The 19,481-nt window shown below is 36.6% G+C and overlaps 3 protein-coding genes across 10 annotated transcripts; all 3 read left to right on the plus strand.

Moving 5' to 3' along the window:
- The first annotated feature begins 1,685 nt into the window (after window positions 1–1,685).
- LOC113740000 (large ribosomal subunit protein uL30y) lies at window positions 1,686–4,923 on the plus strand. Of its 5 annotated transcripts, none has more exons than XM_027267458.2 (7): window positions 1,686–1,827; window positions 2,777–2,983; window positions 3,048–3,145; window positions 3,234–3,291; window positions 4,134–4,213; window positions 4,317–4,419; window positions 4,504–4,923. In XM_027267458.2, exons 2-7 carry the CDS (start codon window positions 2,807–2,809, stop codon window positions 4,717–4,719), a joined length of 732 nt encoding a protein of 243 aa, XP_027123259.1. In that variant the 5' UTR covers window positions 1,686–1,827; window positions 2,777–2,806; the 3' UTR covers window positions 4,720–4,923. The 5 variants fall into 5 exon arrangements, with proteins under 5 accessions (XP_027123259.1, XP_027123260.1, XP_071901247.1 ...); XM_027267459.2 differs by having other exon boundaries at window positions 1,693–1,827; window positions 2,780–2,983; XM_072045146.1 differs by having other exon boundaries at window positions 1,705–1,831; window positions 2,807–2,983.
- Window positions 4,924–6,059: 1,136 nt separating this feature from the next.
- On the plus strand, window positions 6,060–10,883 carry LOC113740168 (GATA transcription factor 28-like). Of its 4 annotated transcripts, none has more exons than XM_027267692.2 (8): window positions 6,060–6,409; window positions 6,581–6,984; window positions 7,508–7,570; window positions 7,683–7,816; window positions 8,275–8,406; window positions 9,474–9,579; window positions 10,199–10,270; window positions 10,374–10,883. In XM_027267692.2, the coding sequence occupies exons 2-8, from the start codon at window positions 6,631–6,633 to the stop codon at window positions 10,437–10,439; spliced, it is 927 nt and encodes a 308-aa protein (XP_027123493.1). In that variant the 5' UTR covers window positions 6,060–6,409; window positions 6,581–6,630; the 3' UTR covers window positions 10,440–10,883. The 4 variants fall into 4 exon arrangements, with proteins under 4 accessions (XP_027123493.1, XP_027123491.1, XP_027123492.1 ...); XM_027267690.2 differs by having other exon boundaries at window positions 6,063–6,409; window positions 6,519–6,984; window positions 7,508–7,591; XM_027267691.2 differs by having other exon boundaries at window positions 6,063–6,409; window positions 6,631–6,984; window positions 7,508–7,591.
- Window positions 10,884–11,223: 340 nt separating this feature from the next.
- LOC113739570 (mannosyl-oligosaccharide 1,2-alpha-mannosidase MNS2) lies at window positions 11,224–19,370 on the plus strand. Its single transcript, XM_027266822.2, has 14 exons — window positions 11,224–12,214; window positions 13,308–13,355; window positions 13,847–14,041; window positions 14,366–14,478; window positions 15,106–15,171; window positions 15,338–15,509; window positions 15,902–15,991; window positions 16,238–16,362; window positions 16,583–16,648; window positions 17,030–17,138; window positions 17,233–17,331; window positions 17,995–18,075; window positions 18,193–18,363; window positions 18,657–19,370. The coding sequence occupies exons 1-14, from the start codon at window positions 12,044–12,046 to the stop codon at window positions 18,903–18,905; spliced, it is 1,755 nt and encodes a 584-aa protein (XP_027122623.1). The 5' UTR covers window positions 11,224–12,043; the 3' UTR covers window positions 18,906–19,370.
- The last annotated feature ends 111 nt before the right edge of the window (window positions 19,371–19,481 follow it).

Below are 19,481 nucleotides of genomic sequence, written 5' to 3' on the forward strand. Positions count from 1 at the left end.
TATCGAATTGAGTTGGTATGATCGAGTTGAGCTCGAGAGTGCGGCGTGAAGGATATTTAAATTCGAGCCAGTAGCATTATTGGAATTCAAGAATTCGACGCGTTGCTTGTAAAACTTGAACTCAACCCACGTTGCGTCAAGTTAAAACAAGTCTTATTGAATTCGAATAAAAAAGATTTGAAATTTCATTTTTCTTGGCAAATTTTAAGTGAAAAGACATTATTGTTCTTTAAAAAATTTCATACAACTTAAAATATTTCGTAAATCCAACTATATTTATGGGTACAAGGGGTAATTTAATAATAATAATAATAATAATAATAATAATAATATATTAAAAAATTAAAAATAAAAAAACCTGATCAGTCTCGACGACGAGCATTCAAGTCTTACCACTGGATACTTGAACTCGACTTATTAGGGCTATCAAGCTATTCGAACTTGATTCGAACTCGATCAATCTAAGTTCGAGTCGAGTTTTTGATCGATTACAGCCTTACACACGAGGACATTGGAAAAAACACAGACAACTATTTGATTCAATTTAGAACAGAACTTGAATATTGATAAAACGAAATTTGAGAAAAGTAAATAAGATTGGATCTTGAAATTTGATAAACAAATTGGGAATGAAATTGTGTGGTCAATGTTTGCAAAAATTTTCCTTTTTAAACTTGAACATTTCTCCACCACTTTCTTACCTAGAGATAAGATTATTTTTAACATATGGTAATGAAGAATAAATATCAACTCCCCTTCCCCTCGAAAACTTCATGCTCAATTGTGTTGGCAAATATACTTTTAATATCACAATAATTTTTCCGAATACAGCAAAGTTATTTACAAAAAAAAAGGGTATCCTCCTCGACTGAAACTCGTGTGATGATATTTGATTTGACATAAGAAGAATAAGATAAGTTGATGTGACGTTGATATGACTTTAAAGTTTAAATATTGATAATAAAAGGGATCGAAAATTATGATTAAAAATTTTAATTGTTTATCGAATCATTAGAAGATCATTTAAACCGCGTGAAAGTTATTTATGGTCTGATTGAAAATAGCAGTCAAGTTTTTAAATTACGAGTGTTTTTTTTTTACAAGTGTCTAATGACCACTCATACTAATAATTATTGTGATTAACTCATACTAATAATTATTGTGATTAACAAATAATTATATTTAACTTATACTGTAATTACACATACTAATAATTATTATGATTAATCTTTCTTACAGTGACAGTATATACACTATCAACGTTTGATGAATGATAACTATGCCAAATTTGAATTTGAAATTCAATTTTTATACACATGTCATGAATTCAATGATGATAGTAGTGTATATACCGTCAGTGTAAGAAAGATTTATTCTAATTATCATCCTCATTTATATTTATACACTTTTTTTTAAATTAATTTTACTCTTCTAAAAATTTAACATCTCACATATATTTAATGAGTGGATAATGAACAATCGTAAAAGGAAAAAAAAAATGAAAAACGTGAACAGTTGGACAGTAGGATAGTAAACAAGGACGTTCGCACTCTAGCCAGCAGGCCCAACATGGTCAACTTAATTGTGGAATAAAGGCCGAAGCCCACTACCAATCATTGTGAGTTACACCGGCATCCTTACCTTGAAGGCGTTGTTGTGACCCGGGTATAGATTCGACGACGACCCAGATTAGTGATTGAGCCCAAAACTGCTGTACTATAAACCCTACTTCTTACTGGCCGTACCCAATTCATCCAGGAAGTGAAGCAGCAGCAGCAGCCTCCGGTTAGCAAGCAGGGCTCTCTCTCTCTCTCTCTCTCTCTCTCTGTAAGTTTCTAAGTCAGTTTTTTTTTTCTTTGCATCGTTAAAGGCAGAGAAGGTTTTAGAAATGAATCGTTCATAAAAATAACTTTCTTTCTTTTTTTTTTTTGAAGAAAATGTTATCAAAGTTTGATACATCTTGGTATCGTATCTGTGTGAGATGGGGGGCTGCTGATTTTTACTGATTTAAGAATTCGACATTTACGTTGTGTTGTGTTGTTTTGTTTTGTTCCTCCATATGCATTTCTTTTTACTTCTTTTATTTGTTTATTTATTTATTTTTATAGTTTTTGTTTCCAAAAACTGCCGCACATCGGATGTTTGTGTTGGACTTAATAACCTTGTGCCCCCAGTTTTTTTTTTTTTTTTTTTAAAATGTACTGCCTTCTGATACCACAGCTTATGATCGTCACTTTCTGGGTTTTATTTCTTCGTAGCCTTAGTGTTTATTGAATTCCGAAAGCATGCATTTTTTTTTAAAAAAAAATTGTGGTGTCATCTTTTCATTATTACCATTTGCAGGATGATATATTCTGAGTTTGCTGCTAAGCATGTATTTATTGTCAATGGCCGAGTGTTGCATCTAATTTTGTCTTCTTTCCGTTCATGCAATCGAAGAAACCGTGTGAATTTTTCTCACTCATTAATATTGACTGTTATAGTAGTTGGATGCTGAGGGTGCAGGGTCTGGTGATTGTACTTGTGGTAAATGCAACATCTGCAGTTTTATCACCCACTAGTTTCCTAGTGGTGAACTATATGCTATACTTGAAGTTACATGTGACAACACTTTCTTGCTTCTTCACCACCTATTCTTATGTAAATTCATGTATTACCCTCGAATTGCACACGTCTTTCCTTGAGAATGTGGATTGAGTAGCACCAGCGTTTTGGTTTGACAATTATGTTCTCTGACTTTGATTATTTTTTTATGCTTTTCAACATGATTGTTTAGCAGCACGTTTGCCGTTCTTCTTACACAGAGATGGCTGAAGAACAAGCAAAGGGAGTCCCGGAGTCAGTATTGAAGAAACAGAAGAGAAACGAAGAATGGGCATTGGCCAAAAAGCAGGAATTTGAAGCTGCTAAGAAGAAGAACCTTGCCAACCGCAAGCTCATCTACAACCGAGCTAAGCAGTATGCTAAGGAGTACGCCGAGCAGGTAGCCTTTTCTTACTTTCATGGGACCTTTGACATTGTACTCAAAACTTGTTATTTCTGTTCAGCAAAGGGAGCTTATCAAGTTGAAACGCGAAGCAAGGTTGAAAGGAGGCTTTTATGTCAACCCGGAAGCCAAGCTGCTTTTCATTGTTCGCATTCGAGGGTATGCATTAATATTTGATTTATCAACCAATTTTGCTTTGCTAGTTCTGAATGAGTTAAAAAAAATATTCTAACTTTGTGTATTGCAGTATCAATGCTATGCATCCAAGGACCAAGAAGATTTTGCAGCTTCTGCGCCTGAGACAGGTGATTTGCGGATATATACCTGTGTTGGCTCATTGCTCTTGTTTAATAGTTTAGAAAGCTTTATGTATAAAATAATTCTGGCAGGATCTAGGGTGGTTGTGTTTTTAGTTATTTCTACCAAGTTGAGAAATGACTTGACAAATAATTTCAGTTTCTAGTTAATTGCAACTAGTTGAGAAACGACTTTTTGTCCTTGATACATGTTGAGGGTTAAGTTCAGAATGCTCCTGTCATCCAAGTTTCTGAAAATAACTGTGAAATTGTAAGTTCCATTAGGTCATTCTCCAACTGCTCAGCTGCATGATTTTGGTGTCATTACGCAATGCACGGGCAGTTTGCTGATATGCGAAATTTGTACCATTGATCTGCAGTTGATTTGCTGATTTATTTGGTTGGTGATGAATCATCACCTGTATCAGCCTAATCACAGCTTTGTCATTGTTGAACTAAAGCAATGTGCATTTGGCTTTTTCAGGAGCTGGAGGAATTTTGTAGCATTAAATGTCAAACTCAATGAGACATTGGCAACCATAAGTTATTCCCAGATTTATTGTTTCGTACATTTTCCTAGGGGCTTTTTATTCAATGATTAATGTGTGATCATCCTGATTAATTTGATAGCAATAACAAGGAATGACAAGTTTGGAGCATTTATCTTAGAAAAACACTATAGTAGGGTGATTGGTTTGGACTCTCCTAGTCCTTGTCTTAGTGAGATTTCGACCTATTTGATTTTGTTTTTTGTTTTGGTTTCTGGTGTTTATTCTTTAGGTATGTACATAATTTTATTGTCTGCCTTTTTGCCATTTTGATTTCTTCACTGTTGTGCTCTTCCTCTGCAGATATTTAATGGTGTATTCCTAAAGGTTAACAAGGCAACGCTGAATATGCTACACCGAGTTGAGCCTTACGTTGCCTATGGGTGGGTTCTCACTTGCAATTCTGTGCACTTTCACATATGTATATGTTGGTGGTGTTCTGGGCGTATTGACAGCTGAAAGTTCTTTGCTTTTACTCATTGGCAGATACCCCAACTTGAAGAGTGTTAAGGAATTGATTTACAAGAGAGGCTATGGCAAGGTAAACAAGCAGAGAATAGCATTGACTGACAACTCAATCATTGAACAGGTACTTTGTTTCTGAACTATGCCACTTGTTCTGTTCTCCGTGTTGATTTCCAGAGGCGTTGCCAACCTGTGCTTTGTGTGACAGGCTTTGGGAAAACATGGTATTATCTGCATTGAAGACCTTGCCCATGAGATCCTGACAGTTGGACCTCACTTTAAGGAGGCAAACAATTTTCTCTGGCCATTCAAACTTAAGGCGCCTCTTGGTGGCTTGAAGAAGAAGAGAAATCACTATGTTGAAGGAGGCGATGCTGGCAATCGTGAAGACTATATCAATGAACTTATCAGGAGAATGAACTAGATTGATTGTAGTAATACATGAATGATTGTTACAATTTTGGAGGCCCTTTCCGATGGATTTTTAAGTTTATCCATAACTCCTTTTGTAGACTTGATTTAGCATCGTATTTAGATCAATTTTTTATTTTCATCTTTTAATTGTCACCTTAAAGCAACTTTGCCGTACCTTAGATTTTGTGAGAATTTATGGTGATTTTGTTCTCAATGCTGTTGCCCCCTATTCGAGAATTCTGGTACTGGTAGTACACTCTGTTGGATGGGTTTTTGCGGTTTTCTTTGTGCGAGTGGGTTCTTTTTTTTTTTTTTTAGATAATTGTGTTGATTTATTTTTATCACTTCTACTTTAGATGATTGATTATTAACAACACTTTCATATAATCATCATCATTTCAGAGTCAGAGTGAGTTTGAGATGTGGCACATCCTTAAGATTTCTTGAATTGTTTATGGGTAATTATACTTTTAATAAAGAGATTAAATTTTGTTATGCTTAATTATACATTTGAGCTTTCTAATTTCACGTTGCCATGCTTAGTGTATTATTCAATGCAAGAATAATACATCGAATACTATTATTGCATAAGAGTTTTCAGTAAATTTTAGTAGTAGATATGCATATACATACTAGTAAGGCATATATACACACATACACACACTAGCAAGGTCTCAATGCCCGCCCTAAAGTGTTGAAGGGTAACAAATTTTGAGGGATTATTTATGAGTCGAGAGTGACCTGTGTAAATATATTATAAAGAGTATCTTAATGTATTGCTTTCGTTAACAAAGGAAAAAATTTCGTTGTGATAAAAATCAAGTATTAATGTATAAATAAAATAGCTAGAAAAAGTGCATGTTATGATTTGTGACGATTCCAGTTGATTTATACAGGTTTAACTAACTGATGCTAAATATTTTAAAATAATTTAAAATATCATTAAATATTAATTTATTAATGAATAAAAGTGAACAATTTATCTTTGTAATAATAAGTCGCATTCAATGAATGCATTTTAATTAAATGAATGCACACACACATATATATAATATATATATATATATATATATATATATATTTGAATACTTAGCTGGTTTTAAAATTAAATTAAATGAATGCATTTTAATTTGTTGGTGTTGAAAGAAAGAAAAAGTTAATCGAACGTGGTGAATCATGATGCTAGTAATTTACTTTGGAAAGAAACGGTAGTGTGGGAGTAATTGTCAAGGCTTTTCATAATCATTACTGCTATTATTCTTGTCTTGAAGAAATAAACGTAATTAGAGAGCAGAGTTGTTGTTAGGGAATAGTAAGTAATAACTGCTACCCCTACCAGCGGCTGCAGCGGAGTATTTCATCATTTTATCACGTAGTAGTTAGTACTACTGCTACTATAATAATAATAATAATAATAATAATAATAATAATAAAAAGGTGTAAAGTTTACAACCCCTTAGACGCTAAAATTAAATTTTGGTAGAAAGAAATTGATTGTGAATGAGATCGCAGGCCCTCGCACATAATTGCATCTGTAAACCCTAGAATTTGATTCAATGTAACGTCGAGCTCCCCCGAACTCTCCTGTACCCAATCAATCACGCCCGTTAGTCTTTCAATTCCAAGAAAGACTTGCATTTCGCCATTTGGGAAGGCTTGATTTTTCGCTGAATCTACCCCTCCGCTCGGATGCTGATTTTGTAAGCACATATCTAAGTTTCTGTTTCTTTCTTTTTATTTTTCCCACCAATTAATATGCCTGTAAAATTTGTGTCTTTTTTCCCCTTCTTTCTGGTGCTTTTGGAAAAGCCAATTTTAAATAAAACAAATAAATAAAAAAAGAGGTGAATCTCAATTGGTCGTGCTCACAGACGAGAATATTAGCTGAGGTGTTGGTTTTGGAATATATTTGGGAGTGAAGATGGAGGGTGGAGGCGGAATACATGGAGGCCAAGCGGGAACGATGCACCAGCAAGTTCATTACTTGGAAGAGGAAGATCATCATCATCATCATCATCATGTCCTGCACCATATGGGTAATGGGCATATAATGAACCATCATGGTGATGAGCATGAAGATACTGGTAGTGGTGCAGTTGTTGGTGGAAGTGAATGTATGGATGCTGATGTTTCAACTGATCAGGCGACTTTATCGGATAACCATAGTGCTTTGGTGCCTCCTGGCGCCAGTGGCAGCATTACTAATGACAATAATCAGCTCACGCTCTCTTTTCAGGGCCAAGTTTACGTCTTTGATTCTGTCTCTCCCGAAAAGGTAGCTCCCCTTCTTTTACCCTCTTCTTACCGGTTCTCATACTCAAGTCAATCATTTTTTTGCTTTTTGCCCTTGTGTTTCTGGCTCTTGATAAAGATTGCCACAAAGGAATTTTGTTACTTGATGAAAAAGTGTGATCCTTTCGTTTGCATCCTTCTGCTGCAAAAGTGCTTGAAGAACTTTGCCTCAAAGATCGAAGATGTCAGGTGTAGATTAACTTGAAAGTTGTGGAGCAAGCATAGCTGCAGTATTACTGTTTTTTCAATCCAGGCAAAGTCCCCTCTCTGCCCCCCCCCCCCCCCCCCCCCCCCCCCCAAACAACAACAAACAACCCACCCACAAACGGAAACAAAGATGTTTAGTTGCCATATACCACATTATGAGTTGATTCAATGAATTGAGAGACAGTTGTATGTAATCAGGCGAAAGGTTTTGTATTATAACTCTACTTTGGAGTGCGCCTTTCATTGTCGTATGATTGATGTATAGAGGCAATGTGTTGACTCTCTATCATTTGCTTCAGGTTCAAGCTGTGCTTCTTCTGTTAGGGGGTCGTGAAGTCCCTTTGAATGTGCCTACTAACCCAGTAAGCACTCATGGTAATAGGGTATGGATACAACGTCTACGTCTCCATTATTATGTATAATATGTATAGTTTTTTATTTTTATGCTACCTGATTAATCATCAATATGAACAGGGCATATCTAGTACTCCAGAGAAGTTCAATGTGCCTCAGAGGTTAGCTTCATTGATCAGATTTCGGGAGAAGCGGAAAGAACGAAATTTTGACAAGAAAATTCGTTACACTGTTCGTAAAGAGGTTGCTCTTAGGTATGACGATCTTTGTTCTCCTCTGCAGCCATTAAATTCATATAAAATCAGCTTAAGCAAATATAGTCCCTCATCAAGATTTAGTAAAAACCAGTTCACTTTTTGCTCCAAAATAAGGGAATCCAACATCTATGAGCTTCATTTTAGTTGTCCTTTTATATATCTTGTTTTCCATTGAGGTTAATCACTTGGACTATATGAGTATATTGCATTTATAGAACCAGCATATTGTACACTTATACTTCTTGTCCATGTTGTATACTTCATTGCGAGTGGTGCTTATTGAATTGTGCCCAATTGTATGATGGGATTGGCGTGATTAAGTTGATTCTTGAGGTTGCATGTCTCTGTAAACTTTCCTGTACCTTGTGTTGACCATAAATGTTTGGTTTTTGAAGTCCGATTTTGATATATGAAGTTTTTGAGTGTCTGGCTTAACTGATTTTGTCGCTTTGCAGGATGCAACGGAATAAAGGTCAATTTACATCTTCAAAACCCAGTAATGATGATGCTGCATCAGCTGCTTCAAGCTGGGATTCTAATCAGAATTGGGGTTTGGATGCCAGTGCATCCCAAAATCAAGAGATTTCGTAAGTTTTCCTCTCATGTTAACTTTTTGCTTAGCCATCACTCCTGGTGTTTATCTTTGTTTCTTTCTTCTCTGTTTGATGATGGTTGGGTTCTCTCCCAGTATTTGTGCATATGTTTATTTTAATGGTATTGTGGTAACAAGATTTTCAACCTCACTTGCCTGCCTCTTTGTTTTAAAGTATGACCATCTATGCTTCTATCGCTTTCATTTTTTCTTGTCCTCTTTTAACCTTGGAATAAAATTCTCTCAGTCATGTTATTATAAGGAAATTAAATAAAATTGCATAGATAATTACCTCTATATCTCAAAGAACACATGTTATATATACTTGAACCAACTTGTGGCAAGATTTTAGATTTTTTTAATTTTATTTTTACATATCCATTTTTCTTTAATCCTTCGCACTTTTTTATCACCAGAAATGAGAAAAACAAAAAAAGTCCAGTTGCGGAGCTCTCTTGGTATGGTAAAGTACATTGTTCACCAGTCACATTGTCAGATTTTAGATCCTTTATCAACTTAAACAGTTGATTTGCAGGCCTTTATGGGCATTCTTATGCCAAGTATTTGGGTTACGGGTTAGCATGAACTTAAACATATCCTTATATCTTGATAAGCTGGACAGCTTTAATCTCCTTTCATTGATGAAAAGAGGATGCTCAATTTAGATGTGAAACTTCAAACCTTTCTCTGCAACCTGGATAGAAACTTGAAAGTTGTTGGCTTAATGACCAAGTAAACTAATGTTTGGCTACAACAGTTGTTGTTTAGAACCTGGAAAGGGCCCTAAGAGCTTATATTGTTTCAATATTAAGATTGTTTAGTTGGACTTACTGTTGTATGAGTAATGAAAAAAATTGCCATTCAATGATTTTGAATTTTCGAATCCAATGAGAATGTTGAATTTGGACAACCGCGGACTTTGTTCCTGCTACTTGATTGATTAGAGACCGGGGTCCTACGAATATTTTTATTTTGCTTGCAGTTCTTGGATGTAATTATCTTATTAATTTGATTATTGACATGTTCTGAAATTGAACTGTAACATTAGTTTGCTTATGCCAGCTGTCGGCATTGTGGGATCAGTGAGAAATCTACTCCAATGATGCGCCGCGGACCGGAAGGACCTAGGACTCTCTGTAATGCATGTGGACTTATGTGGGCGAATAAGGTTGTGTTGGTTGTTTCCTTCTCTCCCCCCCTTCTCTTTCTCTCTCTCTCTAATATTTGGCATATCAAATGCGTTTTTGTGCCACAGTTGTTTGAACACTCTCCTCAGATGATTTCTTTTCTTATATTTTTGTTATTTCACGTATCATCTTGTGCTTGCTAGTTAATCATCTCGGTTGTGGGCTTTTATCTTCACTTGTGCGAGCTGTCTGTCTTGATGTCTGTATGAGTTCCTTGTAAAACGTGCATTGTTTTTTGACATTTAAAATATCTGGCGGAGTTCCTTGTAAAACGTGTATTGTTCTTTGACACTTGGGTATTGCCAGCTTATGCTGGTACCATCATTTAGAGTTCTCACTGCTTAATGCTAGGGCATTTTTTTTTTTTTTATATATATATATATATATATATATTTTTCCTCTCTATATCTCTCTAGTAGCTCGTTTTTTTCATGAATAATCACTGATTGTGAAGTTTCTAGGTTAATGTTGAATTTTGTTGGCGCATTTGTTTATGATGGTTTGGGACACCATGCTTTTAGTTGATGGAGTAATAAATCTTATAATTGTTGATTGCTATTAGGGTGTGAATGACTCATGTTACGTGTTTGCTAATTGAAGGGAACTTTGAGGGACCTCTCAAAGGGAGGTGGTGTGCAGGGACCAAATTGTTCGCTTAACCAGAGTGATGAGGTGGGGGCAAGGGTTCTTCTATTTAAGTTTTATATTATTTGATTTTTGAAGACCATGTTTACATTCAACTTTCTGTCGTATTTCTAATTTGTGTTTCTGGCAGAATGGAAATTTCAAAGCTGATGAAACGGTTATCAGAGTTGCGGGAAACGGAAGCGACTCGTCATGACCAGAAATGTACGCTGGAGTGGGTCTGGGTGGGTTTGATCATTGATGACTATGAGCCGATAAAGCGTCTGGAATTGTGTGTGTTGCGCAGGCAGAGACTTTTACTTTGGAGTTATCATCATCTCTGTATCTGTATGTGACGAGTTTCGTTGTTTCACTCATCGGATCTTTTCGTTGGTTTATTAGTTTAAAGGTTCTTCATATCTTCATGTTATGTTAGTTTATTAAGTTTATTTAGAACAGCCGGCTCTCTGTTGTTGTTGTGTCTCGGATGAGAAAAGCTTGGATGGATGAGCTGAGCTGGTTGTGCTGCCTGTGAACTTTGAAGCAGGCAATAATGCACTCACTGGGCATTGCTAGAAGAGGAAACCCCGCTTTTTGGTTGTGTGTAGTTGTGACAACAACAAATAATCAATCCCACACTACTACTGTTTATTTGTGGTGAGGTGATGGGCATGGCTTCCTTTCTGTAATTAATTTACCCAGCGATCTGATCTCTTCTTGTGATTCTTCACACAAGTTGTGATGGTTGATATTCTTAAAAAAAAAAAAGAAAAAGAAACCCTCGTCTGGTCTGGTCTGCTGGTTGGTATTTATAATAAATAATGTGCTTTTATTTTTTCATAGATAGAATAGAATTCGGCCAACCAAATGGAAATGATTGATTGATTGATGTTGGTGGGTGTCATGTGTGAAGAAGATGTAATAAGTAACTGGAGCATGACGACGTCGTTCACAAGAAAATCGAATTGAAGCGAGAGCGGATGGTGGCTTCAGAGCCTCAGGAGAGGAGAGGAGGGATCATCGTAGTCGTATGTATCGTACATGGGCGTAAACTACAGACAATAAAAGTGTACTGTACACAATACTGAGGGTCCCGTGTTCCACAGTCGATATATATATATATATACATAGTCAAAGTCTCAAAGATGATAGTCGTCACGGGTGCTTATTTGGCAACATCTAATTGGGGGTGCTCTGATGTAAAAATTGAATGATGACTACCAAAGTCAAGTCGTGAATGAAGTCGTGGTGGTAGAAGGAGTGGTTAAGCCGTTGTGGCGGGCGAGTAGCTCTGATTTCAGTTTGTTGCGGTGGCGGTGGTGGTCCGGGTCAATCTGAATTCCTTTTCTGGTACTGCGGATGAACTCTTGGACCGGAGCCGGCCGTATAACTAACATACTCCCACTAATAAATAAAATAATCTCTCTGTTGGAGGAGCCGGGAGAGGAGGCCAACACCCAAAGAAGAGATCTCGCTCCAGCTGCTGCTTTTTCCTGACCCTTCTTTCTTCTTCTGCCCGATCCACTTCTCCTTTTCTCTGCTTCACAATTCTTCCTTCTCCTCCTCTTCTCGATTCCTTCCGTTTCTTTCTTTATATATATAGATATATATAATATTTACTCAAAATCTTTTTTTTTTTTGGTGTTTTCCCCCTCCATTTTATCTCCGATGACCCCGACCAGAAAACAGCACAAAAATTAGGAAGGAGCCATAATTTGATTTCAAAATTGTTATACTACTACTTCTTCCCGATTACTTCCAAATAAAGTAGTACTAGTAGTAGTAGTAGTCGTCGTCGTAAAATCAATAACGAATAGGGAAATGGGAAGGAGTAGATCATCATCGTCATCGTCGGGGACATCCAATCGCTGGAGATACTTCAATCCGGCCTATTACCTCAAGCGACCTAAGCGAATGGCTTTACTGTTTATGGTTTTTGTCTGCGCCACTTTGGTCGTCTGGGATCGGCATACTCTTGTCCACGACCACCAGGTATCCCACCCTCATCCCCCTCCTATCCTATCATCCCCTCCAATTTACCTACTAAACTAAAAGATTGCACCTTTCGCTTTGCCTTTTTTTTTTTTTTTTTTTCTCTCTCTCTCTCTTTTTGTTATTGCTTATTTTCGGTCGTGTTGCAGGTTATTTCATATTTCTGTTGCCGCCATGAAAATCAATCTGAATTTGCTTGCCTTAGGGGTAGCTCTTCTTTTGTTCTCAAGTTTGTTGCTTTAATTTGCTTGCTTCCTGCATTCCCCCAAGGAATCAACCTTCACTTATGACCCATGAGTAATTTATCTGACTTGCTTTCATAAAATTCTCGTCTTTGACATCAATGTTCAATTCTTTTTAATTCATCATATTACGTGCGATTTGCACTTTACGTCATCACATTTTGACACCGTGTCCGAAAGTGGCGGTGATAAGTGTATGCTCATTGCTTCGTTGCTTTTGAAGCTCAGATGCTGTCAATGGCATCTTTGATAGGTTCATACACTTAAAACCACTGTCCCCAATTTCTCTTCTTCTCGAGGAGGAGTCCCATGAAATTAGAGTTTCGTTGCTCTTTTAATTCCTCTTATGCTAGTAGATGGTCCGTGTAACTGTAAAGATATATCGAAAACAATTGCATGAAAGCTTCTTTTGATTCTAACAGAATCTTGTATGCTTCGTTTGGGATTAAAATCAGTTCATTCTAAATACGTCGTAATACGCCCAAGAAGACATTAGTATTTTTGTCCTATATCTTCCTTTGCAAAGGTCTTTTAAACATTTTCAGAGCTACTTGAGCACTTTTTTTTATGTATCGTGGTACCATTTTGGCGTTTCTCTTGTAATTGCGTGCTGAGAAACAATTTACATCACTTGACTTTAGAGACAATTATCTCTCTAGCGGGACAAAAGATAAAAGAACTGCCTTGTTTTGGAACCCTTTTCCCATGCTTATGTGGTGAATGAAATTATATTGCATACCTGTCATTTTCTTTGTGCTCTATAATGAGGTCTGTAATTGAATTATGATATATTTTTGCAGGGAGATAATTTCCCTTTGCATGCTTCTGAGTAAGCTCTTTATATGTTGCAGGAAAAGGTCTCCAAGTTGAAAGAAGAAATTATTCATCTGAAAAATTTGGTAATGATTTCTCCTCAATTTCCTTGTAGATTTATATTTTTCTTCTTTTGCTCCTCTTCATGATTCAGCTTTTCAGATGCCCTGGCACATGTTCTTGCTCTGTTCATTAGGACTTGATATGGCTTGCTTTAAGTCTTTGATATAAATGCTTAGTTATTCAGAACCTTCTCTTGTGCTCCTCATGTTTTGGCCTTATTTGAATTAGCACAAGCTTTATATGCTTGTTGTTTCTCTGGTTTCAGTGAATCTGTGCAAATCTAATCTGGTTGTGTTAGCGGAGGCGCCAAGTACAAAAGTCATCAGTTGTTGAACTTCATTGTTTTATTGAAGAATTGCTTATTCGTGCCGACTGTTTTCCGATTTTTGTAATCCTATACAAGTACTTTTGTTGTGCCAATGAATGAATTCTTAGGTGCTTTCTTCCCAATTTATTTTCTAGGTTTTCACATTTTGTTTGGATTTTTCTGTAAAGATTTTATTTGTGCATGCAGTTGGAAGAATTAAAGAATGGTAATGCTGTTCAAAGTGAAAAGTTCAACTTCGATCACAAAAGTAGTGGTGCAAGGAGTGGAAATGATGCTGCAAATGACCCTGTGGCTACTCAGCGAAGAGAGAGAGTGAAAGATGCTATGATACACGCGTGGAGTTCTTATGAAAAATATGCATGGGGCCATGATGAACTTCAGGTACTGGTTACATTCCTGCTAAATGGACATTAACTTAAACTAAGCTAGTCTGCAGATTGATGTTGGCTCTGGAGCTTTAGTTCATATCTGGTCTAATTGTGACTGATTCGAGAATTGTTGAAGTTCTGTCATCCTTGTTGAAGCTGACAACTTCATGTTACTTTCTTCAGCATCTTGCATTTTTGTGGACAGTTTTGAGTTACAAGAGAGAAGAAGAGATATAAATGGTCTTTGGTTTTGATTTAAAACCAAAGTGATCATATTAAAGTATTCCTTTGTGTATAAATTTTATTATTAAGTTGTAGATTCTTTTCTCTTTATTAGCCACAAACCAAGAATGGGGTTGATAGCTTTGGTGGCCTTGGAGCAACTTTGATCGATTCTCTTGATACGCTGTATATAATGGGACTGGATGAACAATTCCAAAGAGCCAAAGAGTAAGTATAATACCCCAAAAAACATCTAGTTGAATGTTCGTTCTCATCTACTCTGTTTTGATTCAGTTGATTTAGTTACCTCACTTTTTGTATTTGTTTCTTGAATGGCCTCCATGCTGCAGAAATTTCATTACTGTTACAACACAGGTTTTGAAGAGCCTATTGGAACACTAAGTGAATTCTGACTTCTAATCAACTTATATGCCTGCAGTAAAATTTAGCTGTTAAGAGTCCCCAATGTGTTACCTGGGTGACGATGTGGAAGGGGCAAATAGGAGATAGGAATGGGGATTAATAGCTATGATGATTTACTGACAAATAAGTTATCTGAGTTATAATGTGGAGGAAGCAAATAGCAGACACAAATAGGGATTATTTGCTGTGATTAGCTACAGATTTTCTTATATGTGATGGTGGTTAACTCCTTAAAGTAGTGTACGTTGCACCCAGAACTAGCTTGATGGGCACATAGATACATTATGTCGAATAAAGAAAATTTGCTTTCCCTCCCCCCTCCCGAAAGTTTTACTGTAGTAAGGTGATTTTTTAATTGCAAAGTGTCTTGAAGCGGTAAGTATTTGCTTACCCATTTTTCCTATCTAATCTTATCTGGTCATTTGGTGGCAGGTGGGTTGCAAATTCCTTGGATTTTAACAAAAACTATGATGCAAGTGTGTTTGAAACAACCATAAGGTTGCTTTATAAGGTTTAATGTTTCGTGTGTTTTTAGTTTTGTGTTTTCATCTTTTCCTTTGTATAAGTTTTAACTTTTGAAATTCTTGTCAACTTTCTAAATGGAGGTAGACAAGACATTCATATTACTGATGGTTGCTTATGAATGTTTCATAACAAAATCCAGAGTGGTGGGAGGACTTCTCAGTGCATATGATCTGTCTGGGGATAAGGTTTTCCTTGAAAAGGCTCAGGATATTGCGGATAGGCTACTGCCTGCATGGGACACACCTTCTGGCATTCCTTATAACGTTATTAACTTGGCTCACGGGAATCCGCATAATCCTGGATGGACTGGTGTAAGTTGATACATATCTTAATTTGTTTCCTGTTTCATGAAACGTTTAGACTCAAGTTCATTGTCCAACTGTGCCTTTTGCTATACTTGTAAGCAAAACAAAATTGTTGTGGGTCCTTTCAAGACTCAGCTGCACGATATAATAATAGCAATACCTGCCACAATAATGATCTGAATATTCCCTGCTTCTTCACAGTTATATAATGGCAATTGAGCTTTACATTGCTCGTATTAATCCTGGCTTGCTTTACATTTAAATCATGTATCTCCCAATCAACTTCTGTATCTCTACTTCTCTGCATGAACTACTTGCATTGTCTCTGCTCATTGTCATGTCTATGCCTTGAGTATCCATATGTATGACGCAGTGTGTAAAACTTTACCTCTTCTCAGGGTGATAGTATTTTAGCTGATTCTGGCACAGAGCAGCTGGAGTTTATTGCTCTTTCTCAAAGGACTGGAAATCCAAAGTATCAGAAGAAGGTATCCAAAAAATAGCCCCTTACACTTTCAAGTAATTTGCTCCCCCATTCCCCCCTTTCCTCCTTCTGCGCGTCTGAGAGAGACAAAGAGAGATGAATATTTTGTGGAAGTTTTAATAGTCAAAGTGTATATTAAGATGTTATGGTGCTCGAACAAGAAAGGATATTGGCTGAGTTAGATAAGGATAGACCTTTTTTTCCAGTAAGTTTCAGACAGACAGCTGATGATTCATATCTGTTACTTCAGGTGGAGAATGTAATTTTAGTTCTTAATAGGACCTTTCCTGCTGATGGTTTGCTTCCCATCTATATTAATCCCCAGAGGGGCACATCATCCTATTCTACCATCACTTTTGGGGCTATGGGGGACAGGTACAATCTATTCAATATGTTTACATTCCTTAGCAGTACTTGCTTAGTATATATCTCATAATCTATAGATAGCATTTGTTTTTCATTTAGGTCCCTTGTCCCTTCAAAATTCTCCTTCTGTATATCTCCTTTCCATGGCTTTGACAATATACTTTTTTCTTTTCTTTACTTCATTTTATTTGTAATTTGAATAATAATGGTAAAAGCTCCTCTTTGGCAGCTTTTATGAATATTTACTCAAGGTTTGGATACAAGGAAACAGAACTGCTTCTGTAAAGCATTACAGGTAAGCATTGGCATTTCTTTCCTTAGATCTATCAATCTTTTCCCAAAAGGCATACTTTCTGCAAAGCATTCACATTTCTATTTTGATGTTAATGTGTGTGTGTGTGTGTGTCTATATATATATAGACTCGTATCAAGGTGTGTCAACTATCCTGAGAAAATACAGGTAAAAGAAAAGTCACATATATGGGATTTGAAAAAAGTATTATGAGCTCAAAGCGAGAGACTAATGACATTGAGGTTTGATGTACATATTGCTCATTGCATTGTTGTTGAGCATGGGGTAGATTTCTTTTTTTTGCTGTCTTAAGTTCTTTTTCACACTTTGAGATAAACTTAGAATATCCTGGAGAAGTAACTCTTTTCATGAATCTGCAAGCAGAGAAATGTGGGAGACATCAATGAAAGGTCTTTCAAGCTTGGTTAAGAGAACTACCCCTTCATCCTTCGCATATATCTGTGAGAAGATGGGAAATTCTCTAACTGACAAGGTGACGTATGAACTTGCAAGTACTAAATATCCTAATTGTTTTGTGCAGGAGTAATTATTAATTTATAGTATTTGTCTTTCAAAATTATGTGCAGATGGATGAATTGGCATGTTTTGCTCCGGGAATGTTAGCTCTAGGGTCTTCTGGTTATGCTTCTGATGAGTCTCAAAAGTTCCTGTCACTGGCTGAAGAGGTGAATGTGTACTTCAGTCTTTAAGAGATTCATAATTTCATGTTCTGTATAGGCCTCCTCAAACTGTTGTCATCGTGAAACTTTGATATAGTGTTGAATGGATACTTAAGATTGTAGTTGTCTATTAGACCACATTATAGGCTTGTTTAACTCCAATTGTTGCCTAAATTTAATGCAGGAAGCAACTATTATTGTTATATTTTTCTTTTAATTTATGTATTATCTCCAATATGCAACGAGTTGCTTAACATGAATGCCTATTTTTGCACTTAATTGATTATTGCTACTCGCATTTGTAATGTGACTTTCTTGTCTTAATATGTTTGTCTCCTTGTGGGATGTGCATTGTGGAGTTTTGCGAGTCTGAGAAACTTTTGTGTTGGCTATTTACTCATTGAGCATTGGCTGGTTGACTTGCTTTAGAATAATAGTTTCACTGTTCTATGTTACCTTTTTGCATGCAATACATGGCCTCACAGCCTTTTCATGTGGGGTGCTTTTGTTTTCTGTTTTGCAATTTTTTGATTGGCAACGAGGTGGATCAAACTCTCAGAATCTTCACTTCATGAGAATTGTTGTGCATGCCATTATTTTCCTGCTAATCTTGACTTGACAGAGTGGTTAACCTCTATGATTGACTGTCAACTTTTTGGCTTTGTACAGCTTGCTTGGACATGTTATAATTTCTACCAGTTAACACCAACAAAACTGGCTGGAGAGAATTATTTTTTCAATGCAGGACAGGTTACGTTCTTATATCCTGGGATTTTAATACTTTTGCAATTTATGTTTTAAGCTTTATGCCTGGGAAAGGAACTCACTCTGATACTTGCCATGGTTTTTCTCATCCAACATTAATAGGATATGAGTGTGGGAACATCCTGGAACATATTGAGGCCTGAGACAGTTGAATCACTCTTTTACCTGTGGCGTTTAACTGGCAATAAGACATATCAAGAGTGGGGCTGGAACATATTTGAAGCATTTGAGAAGAACTCACGCACAGAGTCAGGATATGTTGGATTAAAGGATGTAAGCTTTCCCCAATCATGACATCAGATTAGTTTAGTTCTTTTGAGTTACAAGTGTTTTTATTCTTGTTTTTACTGTGGCGTATACTGTGGAAGCAATTGCATTTCATTTTAAGCTACATAGTGCTTTTCATGTAAACAATGACGTAAAGGTATCATCGGAAGATGCAGTTTCATTGTGCAAATTTTATTTTATTTTATTTTTTAAAATAAAATTCTGGGTTGATTTCATGAACGTATGCTCTTCCATATGCTTAATAACTTGGAACCGAATTAATTGGCTGATATTGTCAGGTGAATAGTGGGGTAAAAGACAACATGATGCAGAGCTTCTTTCTGGCAGAGACGCTGAAGTACCTGTATCTTCTTTTCTCTCCTTCATCAGTAATATCGCTGGATGAGTGGGTGTTCAACACCGAAGCACACCCTATAAAAATAAAAACCCGGCATGACGCAGTTGTGAAGTCGTCTGGTGGTGATGGACTACATAAACCTGACAGAAGATCCCGCGCTAGGAAAGAAGGTCGTTTTGGCGACCACTAGAGTGTTTGAATGAAGTTTTTATTATTCCCGACATTGAAGTCTATTCTGGACTTATACATGAGCTGCAGAGTAGTCCATTGGTATTAGAGAGCTTGAGCAGTAAAGAAGCCGTTTGGGTTCCGGATCAAGGAGAGGACATTAGAGACAATAGTTTGGTCGACCAATTATTCCAGTTGGTGAGAGCTCACTGTACGTCATAGGTATAGATGCTGGTGCTTCATTGTTGTTGATGGGATGAATATGTAACCTAGGAAGAGGAGGATAGAGTGGTTTTTTAAATTGTATCTTCACTTGAAACTTAAAAAAGGATAGTCGTGGCTCCCCCAGATGGGGAAGTTTTGGGCTGGGATTAAAAAGAAAGTGTAATTTTGCTGGAATGAAAGGACATGATAAAAGGCAGGAGAAATTTAGTTGTAACAGCTCAAATTTGGGTTTCTGAAATTAGATTTCATATTTTGTGCTTCAGTATTGTGAACTTTAATGATTGGCGATCGGCGATTGGGACTGGTGGGTGGGTGGATGGATGTTGCCTGCTAGTCTCTAGAATGAAGCTTTGGGCTCGTCATTTCGAAAGAA

This window comes from Coffea arabica, chromosome 4c (genome assembly GCF_036785885.1).
Source record: "Coffea arabica cultivar ET-39 chromosome 4c, Coffea Arabica ET-39 HiFi, whole genome shotgun sequence".
Classification (NCBI taxonomy): domain Eukaryota; kingdom Viridiplantae; phylum Streptophyta; class Magnoliopsida; order Gentianales; family Rubiaceae; genus Coffea; species Coffea arabica.

Bases quoted from the DNA above. Each gene is read 5' to 3' on its own strand.
- LOC113739570 (XM_027266822.2), top strand. From the start codon at position 12,044: ATGGGAAGGAGTAGATCATCATCGTCATCGTCGGGGACATCCAATCGC. The intron at 12,215-13,307 runs GTATCCCACCCT...TATATGTTGCAG, and splicing joins CTCTTGTCCACGACCACCAG to GAAAAGGTCTCCAAGTTGAA. The intron at 15,992-16,237 runs GTATCCAAAAAA...CTGTTACTTCAG, and splicing joins ATCCAAAGTATCAGAAGAAG to GTGGAGAATGTAATTTTAGT.
- LOC113740168 (XM_027267690.2), top strand. From the start codon at position 6,631: ATGGAGGGTGGAGGCGGAATACATGGAGGCCAAGCGGGAACGATGCAC. The intron at 6,985-7,507 runs GTAGCTCCCCTT...CATTTGCTTCAG, and splicing joins ATTCTGTCTCTCCCGAAAAG to GTTCAAGCTGTGCTTCTTCT. The intron at 7,592-7,682 runs GTATGGATACAA...CAATATGAACAG, and splicing joins TAAGCACTCATGGTAATAGG to GGCATATCTAGTACTCCAGA.
- LOC113740000 (XM_027267458.2), top strand. From the start codon at position 2,807: ATGGCTGAAGAACAAGCAAAGGGAGTCCCGGAGTCAGTATTGAAGAAA. The intron at 3,146-3,233 runs GTATGCATTAAT...TGTGTATTGCAG, and splicing joins TTCATTGTTCGCATTCGAGG to TATCAATGCTATGCATCCAA. The intron at 4,420-4,503 runs GTACTTTGTTTC...TTTGTGTGACAG, and splicing joins ACAACTCAATCATTGAACAG to GCTTTGGGAAAACATGGTAT.